This window comes from Ursus maritimus, unplaced genomic scaffold (assembly GCF_017311325.1).
Source record: "Ursus maritimus isolate PB19 unplaced genomic scaffold, ASM1731132v1 scaffold_18, whole genome shotgun sequence".
Classification (NCBI taxonomy): domain Eukaryota; kingdom Metazoa; phylum Chordata; class Mammalia; order Carnivora; family Ursidae; genus Ursus; species Ursus maritimus.
This window is the reverse complement of record NW_024424230.1, coordinates 671,477-690,198: the sequence shown is the minus strand read 5'-3', so window position 1 is coordinate 690,198 and position 18,722 is coordinate 671,477. Positions and strand designations below refer to the sequence as shown.

At 57.7% G+C, this 18,722-nt stretch overlaps 1 protein-coding gene across 4 annotated transcripts in view; it reads left to right on the top strand.

The window, feature by feature from the left end:
- The window catches only part of NFATC1 (nuclear factor of activated T cells 1), a 107,771-nt gene that overhangs the window by 49,701 nt on the left and 39,348 nt on the right, over positions 1–18,722 (top strand). For all 4 annotated transcript variants that reach the window (XM_040632417.1, XM_040632419.1, XM_040632420.1 and 1 more), the window contains exons 6-8: positions 1,427–1,567; positions 9,258–9,313; positions 13,746–13,878. In XM_040632417.1, the coding sequence (XP_040488351.1) occupies positions 1,427–1,567; positions 9,258–9,313; positions 13,746–13,878 (330 nt within the window). The remainder of the gene's footprint in view (positions 1–1,426; positions 1,568–9,257; positions 9,314–13,745; positions 13,879–18,722) is intronic.

Below are 18,722 nucleotides of genomic sequence, written 5' to 3'. Positions count from 1 at the left end.
CGTGGGGAAAAGAGGACAGTTTGTCCTGAAACCCCAAGATGCTTGCGCTCGCTACGTGTGAGCTAATCCCTTGCATTTCAGAAGCCTGAGCAGCAGGATTTTGGCATCTGGTCCCTGGGGTTGAGTGATCCTGAGTTGGTCGGCCCATATGTGGCTCTCCTGCCCTCCCTGCCAGCCCCTGGTTTTCCCTTCTCTTGTCGTGGGCGTGATTCAGGTCCGTCCAGCCTTGGGCCTGAGCCCTCTGCTCCCGCAGGGGCTTGGCTGCAGCGAGGACTCAGTGTCCTCTGGCGGTGACCTTGATGATTTTTGTCAGCACGTGAGCTCATTGGTGGAAACCCCACAAGCTGCCCTATGCCCAGGCCTCGGGGCGGGACAGCTGGGAGGCCTCTCCGTGTTCTTGTAGGAGGTACGGCCGGCCTGGCCACCCCCTGGCCACTGCCAGAATGTCTCCTGCCCAGCGGCCCCTCTTCCTTCTCTCTCAGGATGTGGCTGTCACAGGACACTCTCCTGCCCCCTGGCTCAGTGGGAGGGTCTGGGTTTGGTTCCTTCACCTCTGACCTGACCGTCTGACCCACCTCAGTGCCCAGGACTCCTTCCCTGCAATGTCTGTCCCGTGGCCCCCTCATGGAGCCCCACAGACACCTGTCCCCACACCTCAGCATGGCCCAGGGGTCTGCCACAGGCCACTCCACGTGTCTGAAGCGTGGCCTCCTCCCTCCAGACCCACTGGGTGGGTGAACACCACCGTGCGTAGCTGGCCACAGAAACTGCCGCTGCCGCTTCTGCCCAGAAACTTTGGGTAGGTGGCCTCAGCACGTCTTGTCCTCCCCAGATGAGCCGACCTCCCTGCGCTCCATGCCTGGCTGCCTGGCCACTGCCGGCCTTGTCCCAGCGTCTCTGTCCCGCGGCCCCTGGCTCTGCCGGACCGAGCGCCCGAGACCCCACCCCCGGCTCACGCGGCGCCCCCCCTCCCGGGGTGAGGTCTCACCGTGGCTCCCCGCTGCCGGCGCCCGCGCTCCCTTCCGCCAGGACCCCGCGCGCAGACGCGTCTCCTCAGCCGGAGCCGTCCGGTCCACGCGGAGCACCTGCGGCACCGGCCGAGGCCGAGGCGCCCCTGGGCGGCAGCTCCGTCCGCCGAGGCTCACGCGCACACCCGCACGTGTGCGCACGTCGCCACGTCTGGAGTTTCCCGCGCGCACCAACCCGATGTGCGCTTGCCCCGCTCGTGTTTGCGTGATGATGCGAGCCTGCGTGCGGCGGCTGCGTCTGACGCAGGTGGCCTCCGTGTCCGCGCCCCGCCCGCCCCGGCAGCCGAGGAGCCGCCGGACGTCGGGTTCCTGACCGGCTGGCCGCCCCGGCGCCTCTCGGGGCTGCGGCGCGAGGCGGCCGCGGGCGCGTGCTCACCGCCCCTGTTCTGCCCGCACAGCCCAGCGGTCGGCCCAGGAGCTGCCCCTCGTGGAGAAGCAGAGCGCGGCCAGCTGCCCCGTGCTCGGCGGCAAGAAGATGGTGCTGTCCGGCCACAACTTCCTGCAGGACTCCAAAGTCATTTTTGTGGAGAAAGCACCAGGTACTGTCCCGCTTTGGGCGCTGGTGGGGGGTGCTTCCTGGGGGGGGGGGAGCGGGAGCAGGTCACGTAGCTCTGCCCCTGCCCGCGGCCAGCCCCGCTTGCTGCCCGGGTCGTCTCGGGAAGCGCCGTTCTGTTCTGTGTAGACGAGGGCTTTTCGCCTGTCCGAGCCACAGCCTTCTTGGCGGCGGGCCTGGGGACGCATTGTGGCCGTGGTAGGCGGTGGGACCCACACTCGGACCAGAGGCCTCCCACACCCCCTTGGCATCCTTCTGGCCCCCTTCTGGGTGCCGCCCCGGGGTGCAGAGCTGGGTGCTGCTGTTCTCCGTGTGACCGGTGGCCTCCGGGGCTCCCAGCCATTAGGTGTGTGTAGACCTCTCTGCGCGTATAGACATGTTGGCAGGTGCAGCCCTGTGTGTGCTGTGGGGCAGGGTTGCTGCACGTCCAGGGTGAACACTGTGTTTGCTCTGATGTTTGGGTAATAAGCCCCCAGCTCCTGCCCCAGGACACCTGACCCATCTGAGGACAGGCCCCTGGGCACTGGCGCAGATAACAGACAAGGTTGGGCGAGAGCGTGTGTGGGGCTCGCCTCTCTCTGAAGCTCTCTGCAGCTTTGATTTTGGACCCAGGTCCCTGCCGAGTGCCCTGCGGGCACGACGCCCTGTCCCCAGCAGGACGGCTGCCACTGGGCTGCTGCTGGCCTGTGTTTTCTCCTCCCCATTTCCGGAGGGAACCAGTGCAGGACCCGCGCTGACCACTGGAAACCATGGCGAGGTTCAGCCTCCACAACGGGGTCTTGATTTTGTGCCAAGAGCAGGAAGCTTAAGTGCTTCCATCAAAATGGGCTTGAAAGTCTGGCTTGTTCAGCGTGGTCTGCCTGTGTAATCATGCACATAATTGGAAAACATGTTGTGAATTATGGAGAAAACCGACTAAGCATAATCATCAGAATTTGCATTACTGGAACATTCTTTGGAGGAGACTAATTTTGAAATGATTTAACCTTTTGAGCTTTAAATGCATGAATAAGTGTTTGGGGGGAAGGGTCACCAGACGTGGGGCTCTGCTTGCCGTGCAGCGAGGCAACGTGCTGGTTCGTGGCCCAGGTCACTGCTTTTCTGGCTGCAGCGTGAAGAAGTCCACATGCTTCTTTCCCTGTCTTCCCTCACTGGTCATCATCTTGGTGCCAGGATGGGACCATGGGGCATCTCCCCGCTTTGTGGGCCCTGTGGGGCTCCCTTTGCAGGGTAGGCTCAGTCCCAGATCTCTGCTCCATGGCCTGGTGGTGCCACGTGGAGGCTGGCCGCGAGCCCGCAGTGTGGGGACCTTAGTCCATGGCTGCATGGCCGGTGCCGTCCTCACCCGGGGGCCCTCCCGCCACCCCTCCTGCAGCCCAGCGCCCCATGCAAGGCCGGTGAGACACAGGCATGGGTGGCAATGTGGTCGCAGGCTGTGCACATCACAAGTGGGTCTAAACCCCATGGTTACACGTCTAGACGCGGTCGCTAGTTCGTGTTTGTATTCAAATAAGGTGGTTTCATGTTCATATGTACACACAAGTCATGTTTCCAAAAGAAGGAATCCCTTTCACCTTCGACTCCTGGCAGACGGGGCACTCGTGCCCTTCCTAACGCGTCCCGACGTGCTCTGTAACCGTAACTAGGCTTTTCTTAGTTGATTTTTTGGAGAAACCACTGAAGTCAATGTAGGTTAAAAGCCCAGTTGTCTTGGAAGCCTTTGATGAGATCATTGGTCTGTTGCAAAGTTCAGTGTTTAAATTGCTGTTTGGCACCAAGGCCAGAATGTGACCAGGGAGACCCTCGTCCCAGGAGTCCTGAATGTGAGTCCTGCCGGTCCGGCTGCTCTGGGTGTCTCGGGGTGCCCGCCACCCCGTGTCTGGGCCTCCCTGCAGTCGTTTTGGGCTTACACACTAGCAATCTAGAGCTTTGTGAGGGTTTCAAGGAGTAGTTCTTTCTGCCTGGGGGGCCGGCCACAGCTACTGTGCCTCCCGGGGAGATACGCTTCCCCTCCTGGGAGGAGCGGGTCGGAGAAGGAAGGGCGCATGGCGCCTGTGGTGAGAGCAGCATTCAGCATCCTTGTAGGTGACACCAGCCCCTCTGGTGGGCGTTGGAGGGTCCCTGTGGGCCAGCCCAGGCAGGAGGAGGGCCTATGGGGACCTGGCAAGACGTGTGAGGTGTGTGAGAGCAGGCGTGTGTGTGTGTAAGGTAGTGTGTGTGAGTGGCTGTGTGTCAGGGCGTGTGTAAGCAGGCGTGTGAGCAGGTGTATACGGTCTGTGAGTATGAGTGGGGGCTGTGTGTGTGAGGACCTCCTCTTGTTGTGGTGGTGCAGCCTCCCTGCCCTCCTGGCCACGTCGTGTGGCAGGGACAGTGTGCCCAGGAGCCCCAGGTGCCCTGTGATCTTTCTGTTCCAGTCTGGCCACAGCTGGGCAGAGCCAGCAGGGGTGCGTTCCGCGGCTCTGGTCATCCAGTGGCGCTCTGGCAGCAAGGATGCAGCAGCAGCCTGGCCAGCACCCGCACCTCCTCTCCCACCGTGGTCCAGGGCCATGGCCACGGGGCTGCAGGTCCCACTTCTTGGCATGCTGGTTCTGAAACGTTTCTGGATGTTGAGCAGACATGGGCACCGCCGGTTGGCAGTGCGGCTCACACACGTGCAGGTCATAATGTGGTGTGGGGGAAGAGGTCTCCTTGCAGTTTCCCAGGGTGGTTGTGGGAGGCGGCGGGAGGGCGCATCTGTCCATACGGACAGCCACTGCCCCTTTGCTCGCCCGTGTCAGCATGCCAAGAAGGTGACCTCCAAGGGCAGCGTTCTCAGGCCACTCTGGTGAGCTCGCCACAGGCAGCAGGTGCAGCCCGCCAGGGCCTGGCTGCACAGGTGGCGGAAACAGCTGGCGCCCCCTCGGACAGCGCCCCCTGTGACCGTATGCAGGAGTGACGCTTCTGGAAGCCACGTGCATTTCCAGCGAGCGGAGGGGAGGCAGTAAGTCAGCATGTGGTTTCAAGAAGGCTTTTTCTTACTTTGTGGTCTCAGCCTTGAACGTTTGCCCCATGGTTGTAAACTACGGGATGTTTCGAGTGGTCTCGGGAGGAGCCCCGTGGGGAGGAAAGTGGGAGGTGTGGTGGATGGCGCGCAGCAGGCCCTGTGGGGTCTGCCCATGTCCCGGAACCCCTCCTCCTCCCCCGCTCAAGAGCTTCCCTTTACTGATGTCCCAGGATGTGCCTTGGTGCCTACTGGGGAGATGCGACTTCGGCCCAGCCTGGTGGGAATTCCATTCCCTTGCTGGGCTTTCTTTGGTGTCCCAACATGGTCTCCGGGCCCAGCGTTTGAGGGATGGGGGCAGCCAGTGGGGGGTCAGCATGACCTTGGGCCTCCCCCAGTCCTTCCTGGGGCATGGTGACCCGTGCTGGAGGGGGCGCAGAGGACCCAGCGTGGACAAGAGGGCCTCTCTGAGGGCCCCACGGGACTTCCCGAGTCAGACCAGAGTCCTTGCATCCCTGCTGTGAGAGGATCCTTTGGGGTCAACACCGAGGTGACATCCAGCAAGTGGGCCCAGGTCCCTCCCCAGCGGGGGTGGTTTTCTGTTCCAGATCCCGGCCTCTCGCAGCCATCAGTCTTGAGGGGAAGGGGAGGGCAGTGGGTGTGGGTGGGTGTGGAGAGGACGCTGCTGGACAAGGTCACACAGGCTCCGTCCTGTGTCAGGGCTGCCTGTGCCACGCACACGCACACGCACACGCGGGTTGGAGAACTTATGTTTTATGTCTGCTTTGTTGAGCTTTAACTCACAGGCCACGGAGCTCACCCGTTTAAAGTTCCGGCGTCTTTGGTATGTTCAGAGCTAGGCAGCCACCCCACTAATTCCAGACATTCGCAAACGCCATCCGCCCCGGTCTCCCCATCCTGGAGTCTTCGAAGCCACTTTCTGTGTGGAGCAGCTGGTTGCGGACACTGCCCTCGAGCAGTGGTAGTGGTCCTGCTGCAGCTGGCTCGGGCACGGAGCGCACGTCTTCAGGTGTGTCCGAGCAGGAGCGGGTGTCGGAACGTCGTCGCTCTCAAGGCTGGTAGCGTTCTGTCGTGTGGATGCACCGCACTGTGCTTATCTGCTTGCCGTGTGGACTGGGGCTTGTGCCCACCTTTTGGCTCTGGTGCAAACAGCTGTGTGCAGGTTTGTGTGTGGACGTGTGTGCCCTTCCCTGGACGTTGCCCAGGCGCAGAGTCCCGGTTGTTGGAATGCCATATTCGGCCGCGTAGGGGAACAGCCGCACAAGCTCCATGGTAGGAGGCCGATGTCTTTCTTGCTCCGAAGTCTCTTCTGCAGGAAACAGGCCACTTTGAGTGGCGCTGGGGGTGCCCCAGAGTGTGAGGCTGGGGGAGTTCTGGGCATGAGGGGAGTGAAGACCAGCTGTGTGGAGGCACTCCCCCTGGGTAGGACCAGCCTGGCCGGAACAGCCCAGAGCACCCCCCCCCACCGCCGACCCCGCCTGCTTGAGGGTCAGCACCCCGTCTCCTCCGTGGCCCCCAGGGAGTGTGGAGGGGCCCCCTGTTTGCGCCTCCCCCACTGCCTTCCCCGGTGACAGCGCGCTGTGGTTCGGCGTGTAGCATCCTCCCACGGCCGGCAGACAGGTGAGGAGGAGACCGTGCTCATGTGGCTGCGGGCCCCGGAAATGCGTGTCCCGCCATGCAGACGTGCGATTCGGTCTGATCGGGCCTCTGCTGTTTCTATCCTGCCCGCCGGATGCGTGGCCGGCAAACCCTTCAGCTGTTGCTGTAAGTTGGTAGGAAGCCCGTCACTGGGCGTCCGCACCCCTGCTCGCCGGGGGCTTGAGTAACTGTGTCTCGGGAAAGCTGCCGTGCCCCTGCAGAGGCCGGGGGCCTCCACGTGTGGCCCCATTCGGCCCCGAGCCGCTCAGGGAGCTGTGTGACTAAAGCTGGGCTTGGAGGCGGCACTAGCCGCAGGCGGGCTGTGGAAGCCTCCGGGCGGGCGGGTGTGGCGGGGAAGCCTTTCTGATGACTCACACTGCAGGGAATTCCCTAATGGTTCGGAACATGTTTACTTCTGGGCTTGCGCAGTTTCCTACTGAGGACCCAGGGAGAGCTTGATAAGTTGGAGTGCCAGTGCTGGTGCAGGGCTGGCCTTTCCCGTCCCCGCACAGGCTGGGGCTTTGCTTGGCACCCAGGCCGGGCCTGCCTCTGGCCGGAGCTCCACAGAAGCCCACACCCAGGGGCCGGACGCCAGAGGCTGGACGTCAGGGCCTCATACCACCAGCTCCTGGGGAGACCAGCGACGGGGTCCCTCTGGCGCTCGTGCACGTGGGAAGTGGTTTTGTAATTTTCTAGTGTCCACGATGATTAGCCACGTTGAGTGGCCTCAGTGCTGCCATCTTCGGACAGTCTGTATACGTTTCTGTGTCTACATAAGTGGACAGCAGCTCATTTAGGACCCTCAGTACACATGGGCCATGTGCCTGCCTCCGTGGGCTGTGTCTCAACCACAGATACAAAGAGTCAGGGCAAACAGGCCAGAGCCCAGGCTTGATTCCCAGTCCGCAGGTGAGAAGGACAGTGCAGGGACCGGCTCCGGCACCATGGGCCTTCCAGAAGCCCAGCGTTTAATGGGAGCATCTGTCTGTGTCTGCTTGTGCTCTATGAACCTGCACGTAGCAGGGTTGGTGTTTGGGAAAGTTGAACACAGCATGCACAGTGGGCCTATGTGGCTTGCCAGCCCTGGGCTGACGCTCTGACAAGGACTGGCGCTCACAGGCCCCGGAGAGTCTGGAGCAGGGGGGCTCTGCTGGTGCACTTGGCCAATGGGCCCCACGAAGCACTCCACCAGCTTTGTGACGTGGATGAGCCCACAAGATGTGTTCACAGGAAGGCCAGGTCTGCTCTGACCCCTTCTGGAGGGTAGATGGTGGGTGCAGGGCCCCTTTGTTGCTAAACGCCCTGGCCCCGGCCCCTTGTGGGCCTCGGTTTCCCTCCTGCCCCCTCATCCTCGCTGTGCCTTCGTGTCCCCCTCCGACGGGAGGCCCAGAGACTCTTGAGAATTCTTCAGGGACACTTGAGCCATGCTTTCCACCAATAGAGACTGGGCAGTGGCCAGGGCTGCCCTCAGCTGTCCAGGTTGTAACACCTAAAGCTGTATTTCTCTAGAGTTTTTTTTAGAGGCACCAAGAACATGAGAGACTTGCTTACAGGAAGAATAATTTCGATTTCCTTGAGCAAGTGGTGGGTGGGGCCCCTGCCTACCAGCCCAAGGTGGGTCCCCATGCAGGGCACCTGGAACCCCCATCCCCAGCTCCCACGGCTCACGATCGTCCGTCAGCTCGGGGGGATCGGGGGCTTAAGGGTGCTTCTGGGGTCCAGAAAGTGAGCGGCTTTGTGGAAGTCTTGATTGGTGCCTTTGAGAACGGCACAGCGTATTTTTAGTTTCTGATTGTTTTCCTGGAGGAAACATGGATGCTGATCCCTTGGGCCGCTGGTCTGCATTTTATCCCCGAGTGGGTTCATCTGGTGGGTAACTTGTGCTGGAACCTCGGGCGTCCCGAGAAGCTGGTGTGGTCCTGGCAGCCGCCGCTGCTCTGGGCTCTGTGTGACTCACATTTCCTCCCTCTGTCTCCACCCTCCACCCCTGCCCGCCCTCACTGTCAGGAAGAAAAAGGAGATTTTGTCTGATTTATTTATAATTTAGGGTCTGCAAGACACATACGTCTCTACTTTGGAAACAGAGCTGTAGCAAAAACTAAGCATGTCTCGCTGTAATTGTTCGTTTGGGGACAGACTTTGTAGAAGATGGGGCGGAGGGAGACCTCAGCAGGAGACTGACCTCTGTTAATTCAGAGTCACTAACCAGCCAGTCCCCACACAGTTGGCCGGCCCGTAGAGGGGCTTCCAGAGGCCAAGAACTCGGTTTGCAGACATTCCCGCCAGTGGGCTTCTTGAGGCCCCCTCCCTCGCAGGCCTGGGCCTGCAGAACACTGAGTCCTTTCACTACCTATCTGGAGCCTTTTTACTTTTTTTTAAACATGCAAACGGCCACTGGGGTAAGGTTAAAAATACCATGTTTTGCATTTCTGTATCCTGATGTGGCAAGAAGTCGTCACAGAAAGGATTTTCTCATTTAGCCAGCAGTTCCTCTGAGCAGAGGCAGGACCGTGCTCCTGGGCCTTCACTTGTTAGAAAAATTGCTCCCAAAACACACAGAGGCTTTTCAGGCACCCGGTCATTGAGCCCGTGCTTCCCAGTGTAGGTATGGTGAGGCTGGAGCCGGCGGGTACAAGAGCCAGGACATGGACCTGGGTCCAGGTCTGAGGACCCTGCATTTCCCTGGGTCCTGACGTTTCTCATGGGCTCGCACTGCCTTGACATAGGTGGCATGTGGAAATCTTCCCACATCTGGCGTGAGGCTGGGGTGGCGTGCCTGTGGGTAGGCAGGGGGACAGACTTCTGGGACGCTCACTGCATGTGGCTCCCTCCCGCAGAGCTGGGGGCCTTTGGGCTCCTCCAGACTCCCTGCCTCCACATCTGGGCTGTTACAGGCTAACAGCCAGGATGGCCGGAGCTAATCAGAGGGCGGCAGTCTCCGGGATCCCCTGAGACCGTGGCGAAGGCACGTGGTTTTGGGTGGTGGGTTCAACCAGGCACCCAGAGTGACCCGCTTCCCTCTGCCCCTTTCTTCTAGACGGTCACCACATCTGGGAAATGGAGGCAAAGCTGGACAGAGACCTGTGCAAGCCGGTAAGTACGGCCGGACATGCAGCTCATGGTGGCACCGGGCAGCTCTGGAGGCTGGGCCGGGGGCTCCTGGCCGCACATGGGGCATCCTGCTCACTCGCAGGAGCGACGAGCAGTACCAGACGAGATGGAAACTCTGGGAAAGCGCTTCCTGAAACAGGTGCTTTCAGGACACAAAACCCGCTCGAGGCAGGTCAGTGGTGTGACCGCGGAGGACAGGCCCCTGCCCCCAGGAGATGCTCTGTAAACCCTGAACGCTGACCGCTCCCGTCACCTACGGGGACCCTGCGCTCACCCCTGGGCCTACCTTCTGGCTGTCGTCGTCACCAGGGGCCCCGCAGGAAGCCGGCTGTTCTCAGTGTGAGTGGACGCCTCACCTGCCCCGGCATGCCGGGCTGCACGAGGTTCCACCAGCGTACTTGGCACCCGTCACTTAGTAGACTCTTGTTTTGAACATGAACTAGATGTGAAGTCAGGTCTCATTGTGCCGCTCGGGTTTGCTCATTCTGTCTGCCGATTAGCTGGTGTGCTCGTAGGCGCTGGCAGGCCGCTGAGCCGGGGCCTTGGCCTCGTGGGGGCCGCTGCACGGCTCTCGGGCCCACAGACGCCCGGCGTGCATGCAACCACGCAGACATTCAGCCTCTCACAGCTTGGCGCTGTTTGCACTTGTAGGTACCTGAGAAGTAGTGACTGTCCCGTGGTCGTTGGTGGAGGATGTTCCACTCCAGCTTTCTGCGGCTGGTGCTAGCCAGCATGCCGTTCTCCATCCCCAGACCGCGCTGTGGGGCCTTCACGTTTAAAGTGGATTTCTTATAGACAGCGAGTAGCTGGGTCTGATGGTCTGTCTGTTCAGTGTTCAAAGTGATATTGATATCGTAGCGTTAACCTTTCCTATCGAGTGTATGTGTGTGTGTGCTGTTTGATCCTAGAAAAGCAGCAGGAGTCTTCAGGCTAACATAAAGTATACATGGTCGGCAGGTGATTAAAGAAATTCAAAGTTCTTCCAAGATCTGTAGCTCACCCCGCTGACCGTGGACGGGCGTGTGTGGCCCCTAGCTCACCCCGCTGACTGTGGACGGATGTGTGTGGCCGTTCTAACAGTGTAGGGAAATGGGAAGTTGGCTTATTCAGAAATAGGGCTCAGGGCGGGACCGTACTATTTTCCTGGGGGCCCTGGGCTATTGCAGGGAGCCTTTGGATGGTGGGATTTCTGAAGCTGTTAGGTAGTTGTCTCTGCCCCGGGGCTGGTAGGACTCCGAGTCATGAGGGGAGCCCCGGCTTCCGTGGAGGTAGCTGTCTGATGGCTGCTCACTCGCGGCAGGCCCGGGCCGCCCTGCTCCTCACAGGTGGCTGTATCAGGACAAAGCATCTTTACTGGGACTTTAGCTTCCTTTTCCAAAGCTCTAATCCATTTGCCAGAAGACTTTCCAACTGGTGTCAGATGGAAAAGATTCCTCCCTGGCCCCAGGGAGAAACCTGTGCTCTGGAGCTCACTCCCCTCCCGTGATGTCCAGGCCTCCCTCCCACGCTCGGGACCTCACACGCGCACACACGGGCTCCTTCTGGTCCTGACCCGTTTCCCATCTGCCCGAGAAGCCCTGAGGAAGCACCGTGGGCTCCGGGCAGCACGGCTTCCGGACGGGTCGCTCCTGGCTCAGCAGGCCGACCAGGTGCAACCGGCTCATGGGTTTGTCGTAAACAGACACCTGGCAGTAGGAGAGACAGCCACGGGCCTCCGCCAGGAGCCTCCCGTGTGTGCCCGGGCCCGTGAGGGGGCCCACCTGTCTCCCCTGAGCTGGGAGACCAGAAATCCTGCGGCTTTTCAAATCAAGACAATTCCTGCCAAGTGTCCACGTTCAGGTTTAGTGTCCTTGACTTTTTTATTTTATTTTAAATAGTTGTGTATTTTAAAGGAAGCTTAACAGTTGATAATTGGAGGTTTTAAAAGAAACGTAATAGTATGTGTGAATGAAGATGTACTTTAGCTTTACAGTTCATCCTTCTTGATCAAGGTTTACTTTTATATATTATTTCTAACTATAAAGGAATATTGTATTCATTTTGGAAATTTGGAAAATATAACAAAGTATAAAAAAGAAAGCAGGCACCTCGTATAATTTTACCATTGCTAATGTCGAGTCCTGCCAGGCTTTCCCCAGTGCACGTGGGTGTGCGTGCATGTGTGTGGGTCTGGGTGTGGTGCGTGCACGTGTGCGTGTACGTGTGTGCATGTACTGCGTGTGCATGCGTGTGGGGGGTCTGGGTGTGGTGTGTGTGCATGAACGTGTGTGCGTGTGGGTCTGAGTGGTACGTGTGCGTGAACATATGTATGTGTGTGCATGCATGTATGTGTGTGCATGCGTGTGGGGGGTCTGGGTGTGGTGCGTGCACTGTGTGTGAACGTGTACACATTTGCACACACACGATGCACTCATTATGTCACATGCACTTTGTAAAACCACACGGGATCGTGTTGTACGCAGTGTAGACAGTGGAGTTTCTTAAAGCAAGTTGTGTGGGTCGAATGCTGTTTGTAATCCCTGCTTTCTTCCTGTGACGACAGATGTCTCGTTACTGTGTTTTTCTTCCTGCATCTTCCTTCACTGCTCCCACGAGGACAGTGTTGTGCACAGTTTATCTATTTGGAGAGCTAAGGCATATCAGCCCATGCCCGCATCAAAACAGGGCCCCCAGTCACCTAGAATTCATAAAAACCAAACCCACAAAGTCGAACCTGGTTCAAGGGCCGCACTGTCCTACCCAGGACACCTGCTTCTGCCCCGTGTGACACATCACAGACGCTTCCTTGCAGACTCTCCTGTTGATGGCTCCTTGCAGCTCACTCTACTTTGAGCCTCCATTTAAGCAGGACCTCTTCCTCTCTGTGTCTTCTCTTCACTTCTTCCGTGGGGTCGGACCCCATGCACTCTGTGCTCCACAGTGGGTCGCTGTCAGGGAGGGCCAGCATCCCCTGCAGATTCCCCTTCCATATGGTCGAGTCCTCAGACGTAGCCTCCCTGCTCTTTATGCTCCCCATGCCTGCGGTGAAGCTGAGACTCAGAGTGACTGGGAGCCAGGCCCCTGGCAATACGTCCACCCCCGGGACACACCCTTTGCCCCGTCAGCTCCACGTCTGCAGGGTTGCTTATGCTAAGGGGACAAGATGCACAGGCAGGAGAGGCTGCTCGTTGCCTCTTCGAGTGGGATGCAATCATCGAAGCAGTGAAACCAGCTTGGAGCGAGCATGGCCCCAGGGGATGGAGCCCAGAGGGACCCTGCTGTCTGCGCACCCTCAGCAGCAGGCTTCTGAGCCTCGGTTTCTTTGTAAGAGGGAAAGGTTGGGCATGAAGTCCCCTTCAGTTTTGTTTTAATGTTCTTAAGAGTCCATTACTAACATGATTCAATCGATTTTGCTATTAAACTAGGTAACAAGCTACAATTTCTTTAACAAAAACCAGATACAATGGATTTTTAAAATTTGTTTACTCTATTTGCTAACTTAAATCATTTGGCAAAAAAAAATTGAAGGAACATTTTGGATGTGAAATCCTGTCCCTCCCGTGAAATCGAGCATGGTGCAGTGCCCGTGAAGACCTGTCCCCTGACTTCGGGCCCTGGCGTTGGGCACTGAGGGGTGCCCACGCACAGCAACATTGGCCGGGACCCAGGTGCCTGACCGCCAGCCTGTGTCTCCCGTAATGCCGGGCGCCCCCCTGACTTGTTTCAGACCTGTACTTGAAGGAGCATAATTTTTGTGACAGTATTGCCAGTTTGTACTTTGGACCATAAGAGGTTAACAGCGCCCACCATAAGCCATCCTGTCCCTGTTAGTGCCTTGTTTTCTGTCCACCCCTCTCCCATCCTGCTCCTGTTGAGCTCACCCACCTTTCGTTTGGAGGGAGTCTGGGGGGCCATGATGGGCACTGGGCCTTCGTCACAGAGTCTGTCCTCGAGACATGTCTCCAGGAAACACCTCCCCTCGGTCTTCATCACGTCACCTGAAAAGGTGCTCACGACTCTGTTCATGAGCCCAGAGTGGGACTTTTCTAGTTTCCAAAGGCCACTGGCCCTTCTGGTTCGGGCAGGCGGACGTGTGGGGGTCTTTCAAGGACCTCTCCTGCCACGTGGCCATTCTGCTCTCAGATTAGCATCAGCGTCTTCTCTCGGGGATGAGTCCCCACCCAGCCTGCCTCCCCCGAGCACACCACCCGTCAGCTCCAAATGCACAGGCTGCCCACGTGGGACTGACGGGTTCAGTCTGCACACATGTGTGCCCGCGTCATGGGCAGGCTCTCTGCGGGCAGCTTCTTGTAAGCAGCTGGGATGGCCGCTAGGGAGCTGCTCCCTGCTGGGGAGCCCTGGAGGGGCTGTGCGTGGGCTGCATTCTGTCTGTGAGATGCTCACCGTCTCCCTCCTCTCTGCCGTTTCTCACCAGAACTCGCTGGTGGTCGAGATCCCACCTTTTCGCAATCAGAGAATAACCAGCCCCGTCCAAGTCAGTTTCTATGTCTGCAATGGGAAGAGAAAGAGAAGCCAGTACCAGCACTTCACCTACCTTCCTGCGAACGGTAACGCTCTCTTTCTAACCTTAAGCACTGAAAATGAACCAAGGGGGCACTTTTTCTAAAAGACACAGAAAGGCCGAGATGCTGTTGCCATGAAAGTGTGGTTGCATTGTACGTTCAAGCTGCATCACCATCCTGTTAGCAAGATCGCGTCCTTAATTCTTAAAAAAGAAATGAAGCTTTCAGTGTATTTTCCTTCATTACTGCTGTGGGTGGGGGCTGCATATTGGGGTAATTACTGACCGTTTTGCTGGCTGCTTGCAAATATAGAACAGCCCAGGGGGAGAAAAAGTACAGCCCTTCTGTGCTCAAAAGCTGAGGTGGTCTAAGTGTGTGTTTAAATTCTATAGATGTTTAAGGTGGAAAACCAAATAGTTATAATTATTTTGCAGGTGCCTTTAGAAATAAACCTATGTTATTGAGCCTAAAGGCTAGTGCTTGATGTGGTCATTAACTAACATTAACGATTTCTGTGCTCGTGCTAATGCCCCACATCACATTTTTCCGTGAATAATTGCATCTCCCTGTGACCATGAGGCTTTCAGGCCCAAGCCCCTTTTACTCAACTAAAAACTATTCTCACTAAGACTGTTTATACACTTGGAGGATAGATGCTTAGGACTTAGGAAAATCAGTTCGCCTTTTCTGCTTCTCAGAGTGTTTCCTTAAAGAAAATACTGTGTTTTTCTCTTTTACCCCCCAAACTAGTAGATAATGTGCTATGCATTGTGCTCAGAGCATTGCCTGGCCCACATACTCCAGAGACCACGGCATCACTTGTCATCCTGAGTTCAGTTGTGTTTTGTGTAAGCTCAGCTCTGCCAACAGTCTTTTTGTACAGTAGCTGTTCTAAAAACTTAGAAGATTCGTATGATTTAAGAGAGAAATTAATTATACACTAAAAACTATTGCGAAAGCAGCCACGTTGCTTTCTTGGTAAAATCAAGATTCTCTGAAGGTTTAGCTCTTTTTAACCGTAACATGTCATTTATAAAGTAGACTAGACCGTAGGAAGGCCTAGAATATCTGCGTTGATGTCAGTTAGAATTAACTGTTTTTTGGGCAAATGTTAGCCGTGCCTTTCGAGATTTGAGTGATATGATCTTGTGTAAAGTTACTGCCTCGTGAGAGGGGACACAAACGAGGACTGCAGACAAGGTGCGTGGCCTGTGAGCTGCTCCCACCGGGGCTGTGTGTTCTCGTGTTCTGGGGCCCTCCTGGGTCTGTGCTCTGCAACGTGCTCCTTTCTATCTGCTCTTGGAATGAGGGGCAATATATCTTACTAGAGAAAATTTTTAGTCATTTTTTGAAAATGTAATGATTTTGTCCTAATTAAACTTCAAGCATGGTTGACCAAAAATTGAATGTTTTAAAGAAAACCAGACTTTATATAAGAAAAATTGCTTTTTAAAGGCGTTTAGAAAATATCTCTCACATTAATGTTTTCTGCTGTCCCTGCACCAAGCCATAACACACACTCACCAGTCAGCGGGGGAGGGCCTAAGCCTGTGACCTGCACACTCCTCGTACAGGTGGGGACGCTGAGCCCCAAGGACGTGTTACTGAGATAATGAGGTGCTGAGGGCTGTGCATGCACCTTCCTGTCTCCCTGCCCTGCAGTGGGAATCACGTCCTGCAGCCTCACCCCATAGGGGCTTGACTGCCCTCTGTCCCAGGACCCCATACCACCCTCCGCACCTGCTCCGGGACCCTGTCACCACCCCCTGCACCTGCCCCGGGACCCCGTCACCGTGCCCTGCACCTGCCCTGGGACCCTGTCACCACACTGTCTCCTCCCCTGCTTCTCACACCCATGCTCTAGAACATTCCCCACGTGGACCCCCCATCTGTAGCTAATGCCCCACCCTAGACATAGTCCGTCCATCAAGCAGCAGCCAGTCAGTCTGGGCTATATACACACCTGCTGTTCTGGTGGCCTGTCTGCCTCCATCAGTATCCGTGTCCCTCCACACTTCTGTCCGTGAGGTTCACTGCTGGTTCCCGGGAGCACCCCAGCCCCGCCCTGGCTTCCTGGGGTGGCTGATCTCGTGTCTGGCCTGTCTGGTGGGGTTGGGACCACGCCCACCCACCACTAGACTGTAAGCTCCCAAGAGCAGGGACCTCGGCCAGCGTCTGACTTGTGGCTGAATCACAAGGGGCTACCCTTATGTGGTTTTAACAATAAACAAGAGAACAAATGAAAATACTAGCACTCGTGTGTCTGGCTTTCAGTCTGGTGTTTCTCCTCGCCGCGCACTCACCAGGCCCGCCCAGGCGTGAGCAGGCACAGAGACCAGTGCTTACTGCCAGCGCGTTTGCATCTTGGCGCGCTGCTTAGAGAGTGTCCCCCACTGTACTGCGCCCACTGAGCCTCCCACCCGGACACCAGATTGTCAGCTGGGGGTCAAAAGACACCTGCCGTGTGGATGACAGCTTTGCAGGGGACAGTTAGTTAGCATCAGGCGGATTCTGGGCTGTTTGTTTGCGCTCCTTCTTCTCGGAGACCTTGTCTGTGAGGTGCTGCTGTGCTCACGGGGCGGCGGGTCCCTTTGCAGGTGTGCTCGCGTCTGGCGGTGAGCACAGCAGAGCTCTAGCTCAGTGGTCCATCCTGCCTATTCCAAGGGCAGGTTCTCGTCAAGGTTATTAAACATGCTGTCGAAACGTGCAAGCTCTTGGAAGTACATCCACTTAAACCCTAACCTGCAAAACCCATGTTCATGTACAAACATGCAAACTCAAGTGCCATCTTAGGTTTTCCATCAAGATCAGCTGTGGGTGCACATGACGGTGGGGCACCACCCCTCCTCACGGTGGGAGGCACTGGGCTCTCAAAGGGGTGACCCGAAGAGGCAGTGCCCTGGGGAGGCCATCCTCCAACAGAGAGGCGGGGACCCGCACTGTCCCCATGCGGCCCCTAGGGGTGCAGGCGTTGGAAGTGAGAGGATCAGAGTGTTTGTTGCTTGGGGGGATGTGGGACCAGTCCTGTGTCCCCCTCTTGTCACCTTCCCCACTTCTGGTCACAGCAGGCAAACTGACCTCAGCGGGTGGGATGACGCCCACCTTGCCTTCCACCTGCACCAGCTGCCGTCTGAGGGGCCCCCCATTTGACCATGATTGTCAGCGGTTGGCCTGAATGAGGCCCACGAGGCCAAGCATGGAGGGCCTGCGGGCTCCGGTTGGCCCATGTCTTCGGCTGCTGGTCTGCAGTGGGGCCCAGGACACTTGGGCTCCTTCACCCCTCTCTGGGGTTGGCCCAGTATTCGATGGGGGACACGTTTCTGGCTGAATGAGAGACGGAACAGAGTCACTGCCCACCCGGCGTCCTGGGGCAGCAGCTGAAGCAGCAGTGAAAACATTTGGTATGATTCCGGGAGATGTTGCAAAATGCAGACATGGAGCCAGAGAGGTTTTCTTGTTGCTTGTCTGTCGCGGTGTTTGTTTGTGCCTAAATGCAGTCTTCTAAAAGGAGAATGTCCTGTCTGTCCGGTCGGGCAGTGTGGGCTGTAGGTGCCCTGGTGCCGACCTGGAGACAGACTCTGCCCGCAGCAGGCACGGTCCACAGTTGTCCCAGCTCCCCGGCTCGAGTGAGGGATGGAGAAGAACTTGAGATGTGGGCAGGGGCTCCTGGGCACAGGGGGCAGAGTGTCTGCCAGCTGTGGTTCCGTGGACTCACTTTCCCAATGGCTGCCCAGTGCCTGGGACCAGCCGGGCAGGGGCAGGAGCTCAGACAGGAAGGAACATGATATTCCAAGTAGGGCCTCACGGTTATGTTCCAAAGTCAGTCTGTCTTTAAAATGAGACAATAAATCATGACAAATTATTGAGTCTTGGAGAATACATCTTTGTGTCTGAGGTGTTCTTAGCTGTTTTCCCAGAAGGGCTGTGACGGCGCCCGGGCCCTGTCTGCTGACAGGTGGGCAAGTGAGGGTCCTGGAGCTTACCCGGGATCAGCTGGGCACGGCTTTAGGGACACAGCTTTGTCAGAGGTAGTGCTCAGGTGGGGCCACGCCTGGCGGGCACGGGCTCCACGGGCCCAACGGTAGTGAGCTGGAGGAGGAGCGGAGCTTCGAGCTTCCCTGTTCACGCGGGACAAACACGCTTACGGTCGTACGTGGCTCTCGTGAGACAGGGAGCTGATGGCAAACACGCTTAGACGGGTCGATTCTGTTTTCTGTTTGCATCGTTCAGTCCAGAAACGAGTATCCCCAGTGCCGAGATGTCAGGCCCGGCAGGCAGCACCGCGTTCCCTGAGCAGCAGACCCCAGAGCTGAGGCTGCCAGTGGGAGGAGCCGGCCTGGAGCGGCCTGCAGGCCTGACTGCCAAGACGGTCCTCACTCCTGTTCTGTGCACACATCCAGCTCTTGAGGGGCGGCTGGGGGTGTGGGTGGAATCTCGCCAGTCATTCCAGGGGCCTCGTCTGCACAGTCAGCTCTGGGTCCACCTTTTCTCTCGAGCCTCGTCACCTTTTCCAGACCTCAGCTTCAAAGTTTCTTCCCCAAGTGATGAGCTCCACGAAATCAGTACGTTGCTGAATAGTGAGTCTGTTGGGAGAAGCTTCGGGGAGCCTCGTGCCTCAGGGACCCTCGCGGCACACCTGCCCGGGCTGGCCGGGAGGGTGCCCTTAGACAGGCTCCTCCGGGCCAGGCCTCGCCTGGGCGCCCGCTCCCATGGAAGAGGAAGTGAGCTTGCTCCCGCGCAGCGCTCACAGAGGCTACGGTTTCTAGGGCACCATTTTCTGTGCTGTGCCCCGCATTTCTCGTGAAGAGGGCCACCAGGTGTGTAAGCACGTGGTCCTCAATCCTAAGGCCCTGCCTGGTGAGTGTTCTCACCCCACCTGACAGGAGCTG